Here is a 20,951-nt window from a genome sequence, read left to right as displayed (position 1 = left end):
AAAATAAGTTCTAAACCACCAGGGGAAAAAAATGTCCACATTTCATTTCATTTTCAATATTTTTTTCTCAATTATAAATAAAATCCAAACCTAATATATCTTTGGCTTGCACTGGCTGGTACATCTTGATGTCCTCTCCTTTTCCCTTGCTGTTCACAGCAGATACTCTGAAAAAGTAGTAAGTGGCAGGTTTCAAGTGGGACACCACATACTCGCAACCCTTAACCTGTGGGTTGGTGATAACCCATTCTTTCTCTCCTGCATTCATCTGTTCCAGTAAGTAGTGTGTGATTTCACTGCCACCATCATAGACAGGCTTCTCCCAGCCAAGAGTGATGGAGGTCTTTGTGGAGTCGACCACACGGAGCTTTGAGGGTTCACCAGGCAGATCTAGGGAGGCCAAATAAGGTGAATATTTTTAGTAGCTGCATATAAACCCACCTTAGGTTATAAAGGTTAACATTCAGAAACAACATGAAATCTTCTGGCATACCAATGGGGTCATAGGCCTTGTAAAGATCAGAGGCATCAGAGTAGTTTCCTGCTCCAGCCTTGTTTATAGCACAAACTCTGAATTGGTACTCATTGTTTTCAGCTAAGTTGCTGACTTTCTGTCTGGTGTCTCTGATTGTTCCCTTCACCACCTGGAAAAAACAGGATACTGTTATGGATAATCATAAAGATATCCACTGCAATTAATAGTTTGGCTTCTTATAAGCATGAAATTAGTAAATATTAATCTATGAACCAACCTTGAACCACTGAAGACTCTTCTTCTCTCTTTTCTCGAGGTAATAACCGTCAATATCACTGCCTCCATCCAGTGCAGGTCTTTCCCAGATCACAGTCATTGTAGACTTGGTGATCATAGTAACCTTAGGCTTGGATGGTTCACTGGGAGGAACTGAATAAAATGAAAAAATACAGCTCACATAAGTCTGTTTAGTCTATTATACTGTGTTAAATGAGTAAAAATGTCCTGTGTTTTGTTACCGAACGGGTTCTTTGCAATAATGGGCTCAGACTCCAGGGGGTCTCCAATGCCATATTTGTTGACTCCACGGACTCTGAAGATGTACTCATTACCCTGGATGAGTCTGGGCACATTCACGATGCAGTCTACGAGTTTCTCAGACACAATAGACCACATAACTCTGCTGGTCTCTCTCTTCTCTACGATGTAATGAGTTACCATGGCACCGCCCTCATCGGCAGGTGGAGACCACATGATGGTGATGTTGTCGGCCATCACTTTCTTAAACTGAATTTCACCAGCAGGAGGTCCTGGCTTGTCTGATAAAGGAACAAATATATACAAAAAAATTAGGTATTCATTATGTCTTTCAATGCAAATATGTTGTAATAACATTATCATCTGAATACCTTGAATGAGCAGCCTGACAATGGCACATGAAGATCCCAGGGAGTTCTTCACTTTGACCTCATACGTCCCCGAGTTCAGACGAGTAGTGTCCCTCAGGAATATGCTGGTGGACTCAAATGTGTGTTTGAAAGTGAGCTGAGCAGTAGGTTTGAGCTCTCGTCCATCCTTCAACCACTCAATCGTGGGGGTAGGTTTGGCTGTGATATTGAATTTAAGTTCCACATCGGAGCCTGCGCTGTATTTGACCTCATTAAGGTACTCCTGGGGAATTTCAATTTCTGGGGCACCTGACAGAAGCAAAGATGTTTTTGTTGAATTTCTGACGTAGCTAGGAATCATGCATAACAAGAGCACAGTAGCAATTTGTACAGATAATCATAAACTTACTAGGGGTAAAAACACAAAAATACAGTAAAATTGACCAATGGATTATATTGTATTTAACTGAAACAACTATAAGTAAATCCAGGATCAAAAATAATTCCTACCATAGGTGTCCACACAGGTGGCTGGTCCAGCTGTCCTAGATGGGTTGCTGACTGAACCAACTGCATTCTTGGCCATGACCCTGAATTCATACGTTTCATTCTGGGTAAGTCCAGCCACAGTGAAATGTGTGTCTGTGATATTGGTGAGGTTAGCTTTGGACCACTTAGGACTAACACCTTCTCTCTTCTCAATAATGTAACCAGTAATAGGGGATCCACCATCATAGTTGGGTTTCTCCCAGGCAAGGCTGATAGAGGTTTTGGTGATGTCACTGATTCTTAGGTTGATGGGTGGCTCTGCAGAAATGACCAGGGAAGATTAATTAACAGACATTTTCACCATAATTTGATTATGTTTATCTTTAAAAATGTTTCACTTGGTACTCACCACAGGCATCTATAGCCAACACAGCATCTGAAGCCTTACTGAAATCACTGAGGCCAGCAGCATTCTCCGCTGCCACCTTAAACTCATAAATAAGTCCTGCATTAACGGTAGTGACCTTATAGTGTGTAGCACGGATCACAGTTTTGTTAACTAGCTGCCACATGATGCTGTTCCTATCTTTCATCTGGAGATGGTAGCCAAAGACATGGCTGCCTCCATCTGACTTGGGCTCCTTCCAGGCTAATGCGATGCTCTCCCTAGTTACAGCAGTAACTTCTGGAGTTGATGGAGCATCTGGAACAGCTGGTAGATAAAAATCAAAGTTACAAGGTTTGTGCATGTTCATTATTAAACTTGAGTATTAAATGTTACATTTGTAAATGAAAGCCAAATAGAACCCTTACTGTATGGAAGGCTGACTGTGACTGCTGGAGAGTCAATATGTTCACTGATTCCATATTTGTTCTCAGCCCTGATTCTGAACTGATACTCCAGGCCATTGGTAAGTTTCATAATCTTTATGGTGCAACGAGCCACAGCAGATGAGACGTCAATCCAGTTTGCTGTAGTTGTTTCTCTCTTCTGGATGATATAGTTAGTGATGGGGCTGCCACCATCATATGCAGGTGGGAGCCACCTGAGGCTTGCGCTGTCTTCTGTGACATCAAACAGTTCTACGGGTCCAAGTGGAACACTTGGGCGATCCAGAACCACAATATTGACAAAGGACTTGGTGGTCCCACTGGAGTTGGAGGCAGTTATATCATAGCGTCCCGAGTCTCCAGCAACGCTTTCACGCAAGATGATTTTGATGCTGTCAGGAGTGACTTCAGAATTGAACCTCATTGTTGACTTAAGTACTACATTATCCTTGGAAAGAGTGACTTTGGGCAGGGGTCTGCCCGTCAGAGGAATTTCACACTTCAGAGTTGAGCCAGCTCTAACATACACAGTGTTGTGGGGAATGTCCTTCATGTTAACTTCGGGAGATTCTAGGGAAACATGAAGATCACAGGTTTTACAATGTCTTTTGATTTTTGACTAGACTGTATCAAAATAAGTACAAGTATGGAAAACAAGTTAAGACTCGAAAATATTTTCTTCTGGGTCACAGTAGTGAATTTGAATATGTATATATTTTGTAACTTACCTAGCTGGTCTTTGATCATAACAGGGGTGAACATTTCCTTAGCATCACTAAATCCAGCAAGGTTCTCAGCTCTGACCCTGAAGTAGTATTCAGCTTTCTCCCTTAGGCCAGACACAGTAAAGTGGATAAACTTGGTGACACCACATTTAACCCACTTCTCCTGACCCTTCTCCAGTGCCTCAACCAGGTATCCAGTAATTCTGCTGCCTCCATCATGTTCAGGTTTAGCCCATGCCAATGACACACTCTCCTTGGTGACATCAGTTACTCCAAGCTTTGGTGGTGGGCTTGGTTTTTCTGGAAAAAAGAGGACATAATTTATTGCATTGACAAAGCTCTTATATTTTTTGTGTAAACTACAGATAGCATAACATAAATGTTTATACCTGTGATCTTGGTTCCCTCTTTGGTCTCAGCTGGTACACCAACACCATAGTCATTCTCGCCTGTCACTCTGAAATAGTAAACTTCTCCTTCCTTTAGGTTTGACACCTTGTAAGTCAGTCTGTGGCATGTATCAGTCAACTTAGTCCAACCTTTTTTGCTTGCCTCTCGGAAATCAACAAGATAATTCTTTACTGGTCCTCCCCCTTCATTCTCTGGAGTGTCCCAAGTTACAGTAGCAGATGACTTAGTCACATCCTTGACTTCCACATATGCAGGAGGTCCAGGCGAGTCAAGAACTCTAACATTGAGGGTCAGTGATGAGGTTCCAGCAATACTGGACAAAGTGACAGTGTATTTTCCAGAGTCATTGCGTGTTGCTTTCTCTAAGGTGATTGAGGTGAAGGTGTCTGTGGTGTCAATGACAGCACGTACTCTAAGATCAATATCAGGCTTTGTCCAACTGACAGTGGGAATAGGCTTGCCCCTGAAGGGTACCGTCATTGTAAATGAGCTGCCGTCTTTCACAATAAGAGTCTTCCTCATCTCATTGCTTATTTCAAAGACTGGCTCTTCTTCTTTTTCTTTAGCAGTCTGTTTGTCTGATTCAGGACTAGGCTCACTTGCTCCAATTTTGTTAATGGATCTGACAACAAATACATATTCAGCTCCAGGAGTCAGTCCCACCACTGTAAACTCCGTATTCTTGGTGTTCTGGACTCCAACGAACCATTCATCATCTAATGACTTTCTGTATTCTACTCGGTAACCAGTTATAGGTGCTCCACCATCAAACAGTGGTTTATTCCATGCTAGTGTTACTGTGGTCTTTGTTGAGTCAATGATCCTGGGCTTAGCAGGAGGTGAGGGGAGGAACTGTGGGTCTTCAGCCTTGGTGAGTGGGCAAGGGGTGCTAGGTGCACTAAGTCCAGCAGCATTCTCTGCAAACACTCTGTACTCATATTCACTTCCCTCACGAAGATTAGAAGCTTTGACTCTGAGGTCATAGACAGGTTTCTTATTGACACGGCACCAACGGAGGCCAGTCTTCTCTCGCTTTTCTATTACATAGCCACAGATACTGCTGCCACCATCAGAAACTGGTCTTTCCCAACAGATTGTCATGGCCTCACTAGTGACTGAGGTGACCTGGACATTAGTGGGGGCTGCAGCTACAGTGAATGGATCCAAAGCTTTTACTGCCTCACTCTCCAGAGCCTCACCATCTCCATATTTGTTAACTCCTCTGACCCTGAAAATGTACTCATTTCCTTTGAGCAGCTTAGTAACTTTGCAGGTAGTTGCCTTCATGTCACCATAAACAAGAGTCCAAGCAAGGCGGCTTGTCTCACGTTTCTCCACTATATAGTGCATGATTTCAGCTCCTCCATTCTCTTGAGGTGGACCCCATGTTATAGTGCACTTCTCTGCTGTAATGCCAGACACTGCTAAAGGTCCTGAAGCTGGTCCAGGCCTGTCCAAAACCTTACAGTTGATAGCTACAGACCTGGTTCCAGCTACATTGTGCAAAGTCAAGACGTACTGTCCAGAATCCCTCCTGATAACATCTCTGACAATCAGAGTGGTGGTGAAGTTTGTGGAAGTGATTTCACACCTGGCCTTGGCCTCAATATCTTTTCCATCCTTAGACCATGAAACCACTGGGATTGGACGACCTGTAATTTCAGCATCAATTCTAATTATTTCTCCAGCCTTAATGACAACCAGTTGCCTGAATTTATCCTCTAAGATGATGCTTGGAGGGTCTACATCGTCTTTGATGGTGACAGGACCAGTGCATTCTGAAGGGGCACTCAACATCTCTGCAGAATTCTTTGCAATAACATGGAAGTCATATTGTGCATCTTCTGTAAGACCTGTGACATCAAAGTAAGTCTCTTGTAAATTGGTAAAGTTACATTTTAGCCAGCGACCATTAGGGAGCTCTTTGCGCTCCACTATGTATCCAACAATTTTCACTCCACCATCATATTCAGGTGGATCCCAGAAGAGAGAAACAGAGTTTCTGGTAATATTTGTGACTTTAAGGTTATGTGGAGATTCACATGGGTCCCTGGCTGCAACTGGTTCACAAGCTTTAGTGCAAGGACCAATGCCAGCAATATTCTCAGCATAGACTCTAAACTGGTATGACAGGCCTTCTTCAATGCCCGTCATCTTAAATTGGTTTTCAGTCACCAGACCTCTACTGACTTTGGTCCACAAAATGCTGCTTTGGTCTTTGGATTCAACATGATAACCAATGACAGGGCTTCCACCATCACTGGCAGGTCTGCCCCATACCACAAGCATACCAGTCTTGGTGGCATGGGCAACATGAAGATTAGTTGGAGGGCCAGGTGGCTCAAATGGATATTGTGCAACAACAGGAGCAGAATCAATTGCTGGACTCTTGCCATAACGGTTCTCAGCTGCAATGCGGAACTGGTACTCTGTGCCCTGAGTGAGACGGGAAACCTTTATGGATGTCCTGGCTACTGTAGCTGAGACAATTTGCCATGTGGTAGAGGTAGTGTCTCTCTTCTCCACAACATAGTTGTTAATCTGGCACCCACCATCATAGGTTGGAGCATCCCAGGACAGAGAGATAAAGTCGGCACTCACCTCCTCCACCCTAATGTTGCTGGGTGGACCTGGTTTATCCAGAATTATTACAGAAATTTCAGCTGTCTTTGTGCCAATTGAATTAGTTAAAGTGATCTCATATTTTCCAACATCATCTTTGGTGGCATCTTTGATTATGATCTTTGATGAGGTCTTTGAATTCAGAACATTTACCCTGGTAGTCTGCTTTAGTGCACTGCCATCCTTCTTCCAGGACACCTCAGGTTGAGGTCTGCCTTTGAGAGGAACATCAATCTTCAAGTCATCTCCTGCTTTTACACTGTATGTATGGAAAAGCAAGTTGATGGTGGGCTCCACTGTGATGTCTTTTACTAGCACAGGCATAGCCAGAGGTTTGGGATCACTCCTACCCTTATCATTCACAGCAGTTACTCTGAAGGAGTATTCCTCACCAGTAGTAAGTCCCTCAATAGTAGCTTCTAGTGCTTTGGCGTCACTGCACACTGTCCATTTTTCATCTCCCTTAGGCTGCATCTCTACTATGTAGCTTGTAATTTTGCTGCCTCCATCATGATCTGGTTTTTCCCATGAAAGGGTGACAGTGTGACGAGTCACATCAACCACAGTTACTTTACCCGGAGGCAAAGGTGCCTCTGAAACTTTGACTTGATCTGTTGTAGCTGACAGACCAACTCCTAGCTCATTTACAGCCAACACACGGAAAAAGTATCTACCTCCCTCCTGCAGGTCAGAAATAATGTATGAGTTCCTTACACAATTCGTGCTAACACTGGTGAAAGCCATTCGCTTCTGCTCTCTCTTCTCCACAATATAGTGTGATATCTTTGCTCCACCATCAATCAGAGGAGGCTCCCAGGAAAGAGAGACAGAATGTCTCTTTACATCCTTAACTTGTAGGTTTGTTGGAGCACTGGGTGAATCCAAAACTCTAACATTGATAAAAGCTGATTTAGAGCCACTAATGTTCTCAAGGGTTAGTACATATTTGCCAGTGTCAAATCTGTCAACATTTTCAATCACAAGCATTGTGTATGAGCTTGTGACTTCAATCTGAGCACGCTCATTTAGAGTGCCATCGGCCTTTGACCACTTGACCTCAGGCTCAGGTTTTCCTCTGATAGTCACAAAAAGACGTAGTGTTGCAGTGGCACGAACATTGACCATCTTTCTCAGGTCAGCATCTAGTTCAATTTCAGGTGCCTGCAACTTTTCTGCCGCAATCACAGACCCTGGGAGGTCCACATGATCCCCTACTCCCTCACAGTTCATGGCACATACACGGAAATTGTATTCTGCATTCTCTTTTAACTTCTTTACAGTGTAGTGAGTGTCTTGGACACCAGTATGAGGTGTGCAAACAATCCATTCGTCATCTAATGCCTCCTTCATTTCAACAACATATCCAGTAATCTGTGCTCCACCATCATAGATAGGTCTTGACCAGGAAAGGGAGACTGTAGTGCTGGAATGGTCAGTGACTTTGGGGTTATTTGGAGGTCCTGGTGGATAAGTGGCATCGCATGCTTTGATGTACTGTGTCGGTGTGCTAGGCTTTCCAACACCTGCAGCGTTTTCAGCTGAGACACGGAATTCATAGGAATGGCCCTCTGTGAGACCAGCACACCTAAATCTCAAGTCAGTCAGTCTCTTCTTGTTGCACTTGGTCCACCTGACGCCATCCTTATCACGTTTTTCAAGTACATATCCTTCAATCTCAGCTCCTCCATTATTCTCTGGCCTCTCCCAAGTAAGCACAATGGAATCCCTAGTAATAGCACTGGCTTCAGGAGTGGAGGGTGCGCTGGGAGTGGTGAATGGATTACGAGCCACAACAGGCTCAGATTCTAAAGGTTCACCAACTCCATATTTATTCACAGCAGTAACTCTGAAGATGTATTCATTTCCAGGGAGCAGTTTTGTAATTTTGTAGCTGATTGCCTGGATCTTTGGCTCAACCACGGTCCATGACAAACGACTGGTTTCCCTCTTTTCAATAATATAGTGAGAGATGCTAGCTCCACCATCATGTGAAGGATGGCTCCAGTGCAGATAACATTTTTCAGCTGTCACTCCTTTCACTTCTAATGGTCCATCTGGAGGACCAGGTCTGTCCAAAACCTTTACGTTAACTGGGATCATTTTGACTCCACCCACATTAACAAGCTTGAGAACAAAGTGGCCACCATCAACTCGTATGCAGTCTTTAACTGTCAGGATGGTGCGGGTTAGTGTGGTCTTGATTTCCATTCTTGGGGTAGCTTTGTCAATTTCCTTTCCATCCTTTAACCATGTGACCTCAGGCACAGGCTTACCAGTGTAATCAGCATCAATGATAAATGTCTCATCAGCATGAACAACTGTGAGATCTTTGAACTTAGAATCCATGATGGCATCTGGAGCCTCAATTTCATCTTTAGCTGTTATTTCTCCTGTGCTTTCAGATGGGCAACTAGAAATACCAGCAGCATTCCTAGCAATGATTCTAAACTCATAAACACGATCCTCAGTGAGACCAGTGAGAGTGTATTGGGTATCAATGATGTTGGTAAAGCTTGCTTTCATCCAGCGTTTATCTGGGTGCTTCCTCCTCTCAATCAAATACCCAGTGATTGCACTGCCTCCATCGTACTGGGGTTTGGTCCATTGAAGTGTGATATGGTTTCTGGTGATTTCAATAGCCTCAGGAGTGCCTGGTGGGTCACATGGATCCCTGGCTACTGTGCTCTCTGAGACTTTGCTAGCTGGGCTGAGGCCAGCAATGTTCTCAGCATAAACTCTAAATTCATACTCTATACCCTCTTCCAATTCTGTGGTTTTGAATCGTGCATCTGGAATAAGAAGCTTGTTTAGTTTGACCCATAAAAGGCTGTTCTTCTCCTTTCTCTCTAGGTGATAGCCTATAATTGGACTACCCCCATTGTTGGTGGGGGGTTTCCATTCAACAACCATGCTCTCTTTGGTTGCAGATGTAACAACTGGTATTCCAGGGGCAGCAGGTTCACTGAATGGATACTTAGCAACCACACCAGGAGAGACAATAGCTGAACTCTTTCCATATCTATTCTCAGCTGAGACTCTAAATTGATATTCAGTGCCAGTCTTCAAATTGCTGACTTTTATGGTTGTCCTGGCTATTGTAGCAGAAACAATTTGCCACACAGTAGTAGTGGTGTCTCTCTTCTCTACGATGTAGTTGTTGATCTGACAACCTCCAGTATACTCTGGTGGTTCCCAGGACAGAGTAACAAAATTTGAACTCACTTCATCAATCTTCACAGGGCCTGTAGGAGGTCCAGGTTTGTCAAGAATTATAACAGTAATCTCCTCTGTAGCTGTTCCAATGCTGCTGGTTGCTGTAATAGTGTACTTGCCAGTATCTTCTTTATTGGCATCTTTGATTACCAACTTTGTAGATGATGGTGTGCTTGATACATTTATTCTAGTTGTCTCTTTAAGAAGTTGTCCTTCCTTTTTCCATTCAACCTTTGGAACAGGACGTCCAAGTACTGAAATCTCAATTTTCAGATCCTCACCTTGTTGTAAGCTGTAAGTATTGAATCTCATCTTGAATCCAGGCTCAACAGTAACATCTTTAGCAGTAACTGCTGCAGCCAGAGACCTTGGGTCACTCTTTCCTTTTTCGTTGAAGGCTGATACTCTAAAAAGGTACTCATGTCCTGCACTTAGACCAGTAACAGTACCCTCGCAGGTCTTAGTTGTGGCAGCCACAACCCACTCTTCTGACCCCACAGGCTGCATCTCAATGTAGTATCCAATTATCCTGCTACCTCCATCATGGACTGGTTTCTCCCACGAGAGTGAGGCTGTGGTTTTTGTGACTTCAGTCAAATTAACTTTACCCACAGATAAAGGTGGCTCAGATGTTTTAACAGATTCTTTTGTTTCAACTGGCTGTCCAACACCAAATTCATTTTCTGCTAAGACTCTAAAGTAATAAATTGTTCCCTCAGTCAGACCTGTGATACGGTAACTTGTCTTTGTACATTTATTGTCTACATTAGAGTACACCTTCCTGGTTGACTCACGCTTCTCAACCAAGTAATTCTTTATTCTTGAGCCACCATCAATTACAGGGGGTTCCCAAGTCAAAGTGACGCTCTCCCTCTTTATGTCTTTAACTTTAAGATTTAATGGAGCCCCTGGAGTGTCCAGAACTTTAACAGAGACAAAAGCTGATTTGCTGCCAGCACTGTTTGCTACACTGAGGATGTATTTTCCAGCATCATATTTGTCACAAATGTCAATAGAAAGCTGTGTGAAATGTTCAGCAGTCTCAATCTGTGCTTTACTGGGCAGCTCACCATCCTCTTTAGCCCAGCTAACGTCAGGAGTCGGGCGACCCTTAAAAGGAACGCAGATTCTCATTGAGCCTCCTGCACGAACAACTATTCCTTTCCTGAGCTCTGAATCCAAAATCATCTCTGGAGGGTCAATTTTATCCACAGGGATTACAACTCCCAGAATTTCTGTGGGCTCACCAACACCAATTTTATTCATAGCACAGACACGCACCTTGTATTCTTGATGTTCTATCAGGTTTTTGATGGTAAACTTGGTGAGATTCACTCCAGTGGGTGGTGTACAAATAGTCCATTCCTCCTCTTCTGCCTTGGTTATTTCAACAGCATATCCTTGAATTTCACAACCCCCGTCATATATTGGCCTGTGCCAAGCTAAGCTGATGGAGTCTTTTGTTGTGTCAACTACATGGGCATTAGTGGGAATGCCTGGTTCAAAAGTAGGGTCACAAGCTTTGAGATAGGGTGTAGGTGGGCTTGGCTGGCCCACCCCAGCTGCATTTTCAGCAGATACCCTGAACTCATAATCATGGTCCTCAGTGAGACCTGTTACTCTAAAACGCAAATCAGTCACTCTACGTTTATTGCACTTGGTCCATCTCACTCCAGCTCTGTCTCTCTTTTCAATAATGTAACCAGCAATGTCACTTCCTCCTGTAGACTGTGGGCGGTTCCAGCAAACAGTCATTGAATCCCTAGTAATGTTAGTGATTTCTAGTTCACGAGGTGAACCAGGAGGAACAAATGGATTTCTCATGATAACTGGCTCAGATTCCAGAGGTTCCCCAACTCCATATTTGTTGACAGCCAAAACTCTGAAGATGTACTCATTGCCTTTCAATAGTTTGGTAACCTTAAACATTGTAGCTCCACAATCACTGGAGACCACAGTCCAAGCCAAGCGGCTAGTTTCTCTCTTTTGAATGATGTAGTGAGAAATGCTAGCTCCTCCGTCATGCCTGGGTGGCAGCCATGACAGTGAGCATTTCTCCTCAGTAACATTACTGACTGTGAGGGGTCCCTCGGATGGGCCTGGTCTATCAAGAACCTTCACAGTGAACGGGACAGTCTTAGTTCCGGCAACATTAGTCAGAACCAAAGTATACTGTCCACCATCCACTCTGATGGAGTCCTTTACTACAAGTAACGCTTTAAAATCAGTATTTTTAATTTCAGCTCTTGCTGAGTTTTCAACTTCAACACTTCCTTTGAACCACTGGGCTGTTGGGATGGGCTTTCCTTCTACACTAGCCTCCAGACTAAAAGTCTCTCCAGCATTAAGGACAATAGTCTGATTGTATATCGGATCAGTTTCACACTTGGGTGGCTCAACTTCATCCTTAGCTGTTATGGATCCTGTGTTCTCAGAGGGCTTGCTGACAGCACCAGCGGCATTCCTTGCAATCACTCTGAAGTCATATTTACTGTCTTCTGTAAGGCCAGTAACTGTAAATTCATTTTCAATAATGTTTGTGAAACTAGCCTTCATCCATTTTCCCTCTGGAAGGTCACGCTTCTCTATTAAATAGCCAGTTACAATGCTTCCACCATCATATTGCGGGGGTGTCCATCTCAGCATCACCGAATGTCTGGTTACAATTACAGCCTCTGGACGGCCAGGAGGATCACATGGGTCACGGGCTACATATACCTCAGAGACGTTGCTGCATTTTCCAATGCCAACTATATTCTCAGCATATACTCTATACTCATACTCAATGCCCTCCTCAAGAGGAGTAGACTTGAATTTACAATCTTGAATGAGCATTTTGTTGATCTTTGTCCACAGGATACTATTCTTCTCTTTCCTCTCCAAATGATAACCCAAAATAGCACTGCCTCCATCAGATGGAGGTTTATGCCACTCGACCACCATGTAATCTTTAGTGTATGCAGAAACAAATGGTGTTCCTGGTGGTCCAGGTTCTTGGAATGGATATTGTGCTACAACAGGCACTGAATCAATTGCATAACTCTTTCCATATCTGTTTTCAGCAAAGATTCTAAACTGGTATTCACTACCAGTCTTGAGATTGGCAACCTTTAAGGTTGTTCTAGCCACAGTGGCAGACACAACAACCCAATTAGTTGTAGTTGTGTCTCTCTTTTCCACTACATAGTTGGAGATTGGACAGCCACCTGTGTATGAAGGAGGTTCCCAATTAAGAGTGACACTCTCAGCACTAACATCATCAATCTTGATTGGACCTGTTGGTGGTCCTGGTTTATCCAGGGTGATAACTTCAATAGTGGCATCCTTGGAACCCAAGGCATTAGCAATAGTCACAGTGTACATACCACCATCCTCTCTGGTGGCATCCTTTATGGTTAGAGTGGTGTGATGTGCTGAGTCACTGACATTAACTCTGGTGGTCTGCTTAAGTGCCACTCCATCCTTAGTCCAGGTAATGGTTGGCTTTGGATGACCAGCAACTGGAACCTCTATCTTGAGGTCATTTCCCACCTGAACACTGTAGGAACTTGATTTGGGTCTCACAGAAGGCTCAATGATTAGGTCCTTGGCTACAACTGATTGAGCCAGTTGTCTTGGGTCACTTTTACCTTTCTCATTTACAGCAACAACTCTGAACTGATATTCCTCTCCCTTGAGAAGGTTGCTCACTACTGTCTCCAGGCCTTTTACACTAGCACACACAGTCCATGCATCACTGTCCTTAGGAGCCATTTCAATTTCATAATAACTGATCCTACTACCACCATCATGTTCAGATTTCTCCCACCTTAGAGTAACAGTACTGTGAGTGACGTCAAGAACACTAACCTTACCGGGTGGCTGAGGCTTCTCAGATATTTTAATTGGCTCCATAGTTTTAGCTTGGAGACCCACACCATATTCATTCTCAGCCAAAACCCTAAAAAAGAAGATTCCACCCTCTGGAAGAGGTTCAACTTTCCATGACATCTTGTTACATGTTGTAATGGTAGTATAAACCTTTCTTGTGCTTTCACGCTTCTCAACAATATAATGCTTAATCTTTGAACCACCATCCAGAAGTGGAGGTTCCCATGAAAGAGTGACAGAGTTCTTAGTAATCTCTTTTACTGTTAAGTTAGTTGGTGGACTAGGAGAATCCAGGACTCTTACACTGATGAACACTGATTTAACTCCACTGGCATTCTCTGCAGTCAGTGTGTACTTGCCACTGTCAAACCGGTCAACATTCTCAATGGTAAGTGAAGCATAGCTTCCTGTGTTGTCAATTTGGGCAGTCTCTTTAATCTCACCTTCAACCTTTCCCCATTTCAGCTCAGGAGCTGGGCGCCCTTTCACGGGTACAAACAACCTCAGTGTGCAAGCTGATCTGATGTTGATCATTTTTCTCATATCAGCATCTAGTTCAAGGTCAGGAGTCTCAAGCTTCTCTTCAAGAAGGATTTTACCAGGCACATCAGCATGTTCACCAACACCAATTTTGTTGATTGCACAAACTCTAAACTGGTACTCATGCTTTTCCAGAAGCTTTTTCACTGTGAATTTAGTGTCTGTTATTCCAGTGGGTGGAGTGCACATAAACCACTCATCAGCTGCTACATCATATGCTTCAACAATGTAAGCTTTGATCTCACTTCCCCCGTCATATATGGGCTTACCCCATGTAAGAGATACAGTAGACCTAGAGGTGTCTACTACCTTGGGGTTGTTGGGTGGGCCTGGTTTGAAAACAGGATCCAGTGCTTTGTAGTAAACTGTTGGTGTACTAGGTGTACCAATTCCAGCAGCATTCTCAGCAGCTACTCTGAATTCATAGCTATGGTTTTCTATGAGTCCTGTCACTCTGAAACGCAACTCTGTCACACTGCGCTTGTTGCACCTTGTCCATCTCACACCATCCTTATCACATTTCTCAATGACATACCCCTGAATGGAATTGCCACCATCATTATTTGGTCTCTCCCAGGTTACCACCATAGAGTCCTTAGTAATTGAAGAAACATCTATGTCAGTTGGGGGACTTGGTGTGACAAATGGATTTTTGGCAATCATTGGCTCAGATTCCAAAGGCTCGCCAATACCATATTTGTTGACAGGGATCACTCTGAAGATGTATTCATTACCAGGAAGAAGTTTGGTGATTTTTAGATTTAGAGTCTGAACCTTTTGCTCAACTACAGTCCATACCAGCCTGCTGGTTTCCCTTCTCTCAACAATATAATGGGAGATATCACTACCTCCATCTTGCAAGGGAGGTTTCCAGGAAATTGAGCATTTCTCATTAGTGACACCATAAATAGAGATAGGGCCCTCAGGTGGACCTGGTCTGTCCAATACCTTGACATTAATGTTAATAGCTTTTTCTCCACCAACATTCTTTACCAGCAATGTGTACTGTCCTCCATCAACACGAATAGCTTCCTTAACAGTTAGACAAGTTGAAAAATCGGTATTATGGATTTCTAAACGAGCTGCTTCTGCCATCTCAGTGCCTTCTTTCAGCCAGTGTACAGTGGGCACAGGCTTACCATAAACAGCAGCCTCAAGTTTAAATGTCTCTCCGGCATTTACAACCACAACCTGAGAGTATTTAGCTTCCAGGTCAATTTTTGGTGGATCAATCTCATCCTTGGCAGTGATGGATCCAGAAGAATCAGATGGTTGGCTAAAGACACCAGCTGCATTTTTGGCAATGACACGGAATTCATAAGTTTGATCCTCAGTAAGTCCTGTGACAACAAATTCAGTTTCAATAATGTTGGCAAAACTTGCCTTCAACCAACGCCCACTTGCCTCCTTTTTCTCAACAACATAACCAGTGATTTTGATGCCACCATCAAATTCAGGTTTGGTCCATCTCAGTGTCACTTGGCTTCTTGTTACAATGACAGCCTCTGGTTTTCCGGGTCTGTCACAAGGATCCCTAGCTACTTGGATTTCACTTACCTTGCTAGGTTTGCTAAGACCAACAATATTCTCAGCATACACTCTAAACTCGTATTCAATGCCCTCTTCAAGTCCAACCACTTTAAATCTGGTCTCTGGGATGATCTGCTTGTTTTGTTTCACCCAGAGAATGCTGTTTCTCTCTTTAAGTTCTAAGTGGTAGCCCAGAATTTTGCTACCACCATCATTACTGGGATTCTCCCACACAACAGTCATGGTCTCTTTGGTGGCTGACTTTACCACAACAGATCGTGGTGAACTGGGCACCTCAAATGGATACTGAGCAACAATGCTATCAGAAAGGAGAAAAGATGACTTGCCATATCTATTTTCTGCAGCAATTCTAAATTGATACTCTGAACCAGTCTTCAGGCGAGCCGCTTTGATGGTTGTTCTAGCTACAGTAGCAGACACAATCTGCCAGTTTGTAGTTGAGGTATCTCTCTTCTCTACAATGTAATTGTTGATTGAGCAACCTCCATCATATTGTGGTGGATCCCAAGACAAGATAACGCTGTCTGCTGTGACCTCATCCAACTTGATCGGGCCAGTTGGAGGACCAGGTTTGTCCAAGACAACAACACTGATATCTGTTGTAGCCTCCCCAGCTGTATTGTTTAGTTTTATAGTATATTTGCCCACATCGTCTCTGCAAGCCTCCTTAATGATAAGAAGAAGGTTTTTGTCTGTGGCCTCAGCATTAACTCTTGTTGTTTCTTTGAGAATGACATCATCCTTCAGCCAAGTTGCTGTAGCTTTAGGACAGGCAACATATGGTACATCAATCTTGAGATCATCTCCTGCCAGCACACTGAATGTGCTGAAAATCAGTTTGAAAGCTGGTGGTATTACTAAATCTTTAGCCACCACAGGTACATTGAGAGACCGGGGGTCACTAACACCCTTTTCATTGAATGCAGAGATTCGGAACATATACTCCTCTCCATATGTAAGTCCAGTTACCTGGGCCTGGTTTGTCTTTACCACCATCACTTGTGTCCATTTCTCACTTCCTTTACATTGCATCTCAACATTATAGCCTGTAATTCTGCTTCCTCCATCATGGTCTGGTTTTTCCCAAGTTAGTGTGACACTTGTTCCAGTAACTTCACGGAGAGATACTTTGCCTGGTGGCAGAGGCTTTTCTGATGCCTTAATTGGTTCAATGGTTTCAACTGGCAGACCGATACCAAATTCGTTTTCAGCGACTATTCTAAAGAAGTACAATTTTCCTTCTTCCAGGTCTCCCACTTTCCAACTAGACTTATGGCAGCTGGCACATACGGTTGAGTAGGCTTTCCTGGTTGACTCACGCTTCTCCACAATGTAGCTGCGGACTCTGGAGCCCCCATCTATGAGAGGTGCATCCCAAACCAGGGAAACTGAATCTCTTGTGACCTCCTTAACAATGAGATTCTGAGGTGGTCCAGGAGTATCTAGTACTCTAACATTAACAAAAGCTGTTTTACTTCCTGAGGCATTCTCTACTGTCACCAAGTATTTACCTCCATCAAACCTGTCAACATTGTCTATCTGAAGAGTTGTAAATGATGGGGTAATTTCAATGTTAGCCTTGTCCAGGGATTCTCCATGCTCTCTTGACCATTTTACTTCTGGTGCTGGTCTTCCTTTGATGGGGACAAAAAGTCTGAGTGTGCTACAGGCTCTGATGGAAACAACTTTACGTAGCTCTGCTCCAAGTTCAACTTCAGGCGGAATTAATCTGTCTTCAGCCTTAGGGGTTCCAGGTACAGCTGCAGGTTCTCCCACCCCTTCAGAATTTGTTGCACAGATGTTGATTTTATACTCCTGGTTTTCTTTCAGACTAGTAATGGTAAAAGATGTGGCTGTCCATCCTTTTTTAGGAGTATGGATTGTCCACTCATCCTCCTCAGGCAGGCAAGTCTCCACAATGTAACCAGTAATTTCAGAACCACCATCATAAACAGGTTTATTCCAGGCGACGGTAATGGATGATTTAGAGGTGTCAAGCACTCTTGGGTTTCCTGGAGGTCCAGGCTGAAAGATTGTGTCAACAGCCTTGTAGAATGGACTAGAAGGGCTGGGCTGACTGAGACCAGCATTATTTTCAGCAAAAACTCTAAATTCATACTCGTGACCTTGTGTGAGACCAGAGACCTTGAATCGCAAATCTGTCACAGTCCTCTTGTTACATTTCACCCAACGCAGACCTGTCTTATCCCTTCTTTCAATTATGTATGTGTTAATTCTACTGCCTCCATCATGTTCAGGACGCTCCCAGCAAACAACCATTGAGTCTTTGGTGATAGTTGTGACCTCAGGCTGCGTTGGTGGGTCACTGGGACCATATGGGTTCACACAAGTCACAGGCTCTGATTCAAGGGGTTCACCTACGCCATACTTATTCACAGCCATTACTCTGAAAATATACTCATTTCCTTTAAGAAGCTTTGTGACCTTAAACCTGTTTGCTTGAAGGTCTGTGGCCACATTTGTCCATGCCAACCTACTGGTCTCACGCCTCTGTATGATGAAGTATTCAATTTTGGCACCACCATCATGTGTTGGATGCACCCAGTTAAGGACACATTTTTCTGCAGCAACATCCGTAACTGAAAGGGAATCTGGTGGTCCAGGTCTGTCGAGTACCTTAACATTAAAAGTGAACTTTGCAAATCCACCAGGATTGCTTGCAGTCAGGGTAAAAGCACCACCATCTCTCCTTAGAGAATCTTTGCTGATTAAGGTTGTGTGGAAGTCAGATGTCTTTATTTCTATTTTAGCTGTGTCCTCCAGCTCCTTTCCTTCCTTGGTCCATACTAGAGAAGGAATTGGCCTGCCAGTTACACTGGCTTCCAACTTGAATGGTTCTCCTGCCATTACTACAACATTACTGCTATATGAGGCATCAATATCAAGCCTGGGTTCTTCAATGTCATCTCTGCATGTGATAGCTTCTGATGGCTGTGATGGAGCACTAACAGCACCAGCTGAGTTTCGAGCAAGCACACGGAACTCATAGGTGGCATCTTCAGTCAGGCCACTGACTGTGAACATGGTTTCTAGAATGTTGTTGAAATTTGTTTTAAGCCAGCGTCCATTAGGCATCTTCTTCCTCTCCACTGTGTATCCCGTAATAGAAAATCCTCCGTCACCTTCTGGTTTGGTCCATGACAATGTCACCTCATGTCTTGTGATATTCAATGCCACAGGCCTACCTGGTGGGTCAACTGGGTCCAAAGCATACGTAGCCTCACAGGGTTTGCTAGGTTTGCTGAGACCAGCCATGTTTTCAGCAATAACACGGTGTTCATATCCAATGCCATCAACAAGGCCTGATGATTTAAAGATGTTTCCAACAACAAGAGCTTTGCTGATCCTCTGCCACAGGATACTGTTTTTCTCTTTTCTGTCCACATGATACCCAAGAATAGGACTGCCTCCATCAGAAGATGGCTCATTCCAACTAAGAGTCATTGAATCTTTGTTGAAAGCTGTAACTACCGGAATGCCAGGCTGGCCTGGCACATCAAACGGATAGGCAGCCAACACTGGTTCAGATAGAACACATGGTCCAACGCCATATCTGTTCTGAGCCTTAATACGGAACTGATACTGGGTTCCAGTATTGAGTCGTGCTGCTTTGAATGTGGTGCGAATAACTGTAGCTGCCAACTCCACCCATGAAGTACCGGTAGTCTCACGCATCTCAACAATATAATTATTTATAGGAACACCTCCATCATTCTCTGGTGGTTCCCAGGACATGATAACATAATCACACGAGACCTCATCCAGCTTGACAGGACCAGTAGGAGGACCTGGAATGTCGTGGACCAGGACTGTGATGGTTTCTGTCAGTGTGCCCAGCATATTCTTTCCAGTCATGGAATACTGGCCTTCATCAGTTCTTTTGATCTCACTGATGTTTAGGATTGTTGATGTTGCTGTAGTTTCAGTGTTGATTCTTTGTGTTTCCTTAAGTGCCATGTCTCCTTTCTTCCATGACACAACAGGCCTGGGTTTTCCCAGTACTGGAATCTCCACCTTTACACGGTCCCCTGCTTTGGCAATTACGGTTTTCTGGTAGACTCCTCTCAGGTCAAAAGATGGAGGAGAAGTTTGCTCTTTAATCACAGCTGGCCGGCTCTCACGAGGATCACTCCTGCCTGATGCATTGACAGCCATTATACGGAAGGTGTATTCAGCTCCCTCAATCAGATCTGTCACAGTATAATCTAGAGCCTTAATGGTGGTTATGTGGACCCATTGATCAGTGTCTTTCTTTTGAGCCTCAATGACATATCCTGTAATCAAGCTACCGCCATCATGAAGAGGCTTGGTCCATGCAAGGCTTGCACTGTCATTGGTCAAATCAGTAACGTACAAGTTATCTGGTGCAGAGGGGGCCTGAGATACTCTTATGGGCTCAGGAGTTTCAGCAGGTTCACCTACACCAAGGTCATTTTCAGCAGAAACACGGAAGTAGTAGTAAGCTCCCTCCACAAGGTCTTGAAATTTAAAAGAACACTTTTGCCATGTGGTGCTAAGCACGGTATAAGCCTTCTTTGTAGCATCTCTCTTTTCAATGACATAGTTATGAATCTTGGACCCTCCATCAATAATAGGGATTTCCCACTGGAGAGTTATGCTGTTTTTAGTGATCTCTCTTGGTTTAAGGTTGACTGGAGGTCCAGGTGTGTCCAGAACTTTCACGTTGACAAAGCCTGACTTCTTACCAGCAACATTCTCCAAAGAGAGCTGGTATTTTCCTGCGTCGTACCTAGTGCAGTCAGGAATAACCAGTAGAGTGTAGGACTCTGTTGTATCAATGTGTGCACGTGCTTTCAGGTTGGTATTTTCTTTGCTCCAAGTGACTTCAGGAACAGGACAGCCCTTGATAGGAACAAATAGACGAATTGAAGCACGGCATCTGACAACCAGAGTTTTCCTGAGCTCTGCATCCAACTCAAAGTCTGGCATTGTTTCCTGGTAAACTAGTTCAGTCACTTTCTCGACCTCTGCAGGCTCACCGACTCCCTCAGAGTTTACAGCACTAACTCTGAAGTGGTATTTGCCTCCTTTTTGAAGTTTACCAATGACATATTCAGTAACTTTAACTGGATATTGTGTCTCTGTCTCCCAGTCATCATAACCCTCCTTTTTATACTCAACAATGTAACCTTCTACTTCAAGACCACCATCATAATGAGGACGGCCCCAAGCAAAGGCTGCTGTAGTTTTTGTGGTGTCTGTAATTCTAGGGTTGGATGGAGGACCAGGTGGATCTGAAAAAAAAAAAGTAAAAAAAAGAGGTTAGTAAAGTTAATTAAAGCATTTTCAGAAGAA

The 20,951-nt window shown here is 43.7% G+C and overlaps 1 protein-coding gene across 18 annotated transcripts in view; it reads right to left on the bottom strand.

Annotated features, from left to right (window-relative positions):
* ttn.2 (titin, tandem duplicate 2) overlaps positions 1–20,951 on the bottom strand; it is a 208,919-nt gene that overhangs the window by 25,287 nt on the left and 162,681 nt on the right. For all 18 annotated transcript variants that reach the window (XM_015043229.1, XM_015043240.1, XM_015043237.1 and 15 more), the window contains 10 exons: positions 3,797–20,890; positions 3,411–3,707; positions 2,665–3,252; positions 2,261–2,563; positions 1,873–2,169; positions 1,384–1,671; positions 994–1,293; positions 753–904; positions 494–644; positions 91–390 (listed from right to left, as the gene is read on the bottom strand). In XM_015043229.1, coding sequence (XP_014898715.1) covers positions 91–390; positions 494–644; positions 753–904; positions 994–1,293; positions 1,384–1,671; positions 1,873–2,169; positions 2,261–2,563; positions 2,665–3,252; positions 3,411–3,707; positions 3,797–20,890 — 19,770 coding nt within the window. The remainder of the gene's footprint in view (positions 1–90; positions 391–493; positions 645–752; positions 905–993; positions 1,294–1,383; positions 1,672–1,872; positions 2,170–2,260; positions 2,564–2,664; positions 3,253–3,410; positions 3,708–3,796; positions 20,891–20,951) is intronic.

Source organism: Poecilia latipinna, unplaced genomic scaffold, assembly GCF_001443285.1.
Source record: "Poecilia latipinna isolate Pla-1442-1.1 unplaced genomic scaffold, P_latipinna-1.0 Scaffold622, whole genome shotgun sequence".
NCBI lineage: Eukaryota > Metazoa > Chordata > Actinopteri > Cyprinodontiformes > Poeciliidae > Poecilia > Poecilia latipinna.
The sequence above is the reverse complement of the archived record's forward strand: the minus strand, read 5'-3'. Positions and strand labels throughout refer to the sequence as shown.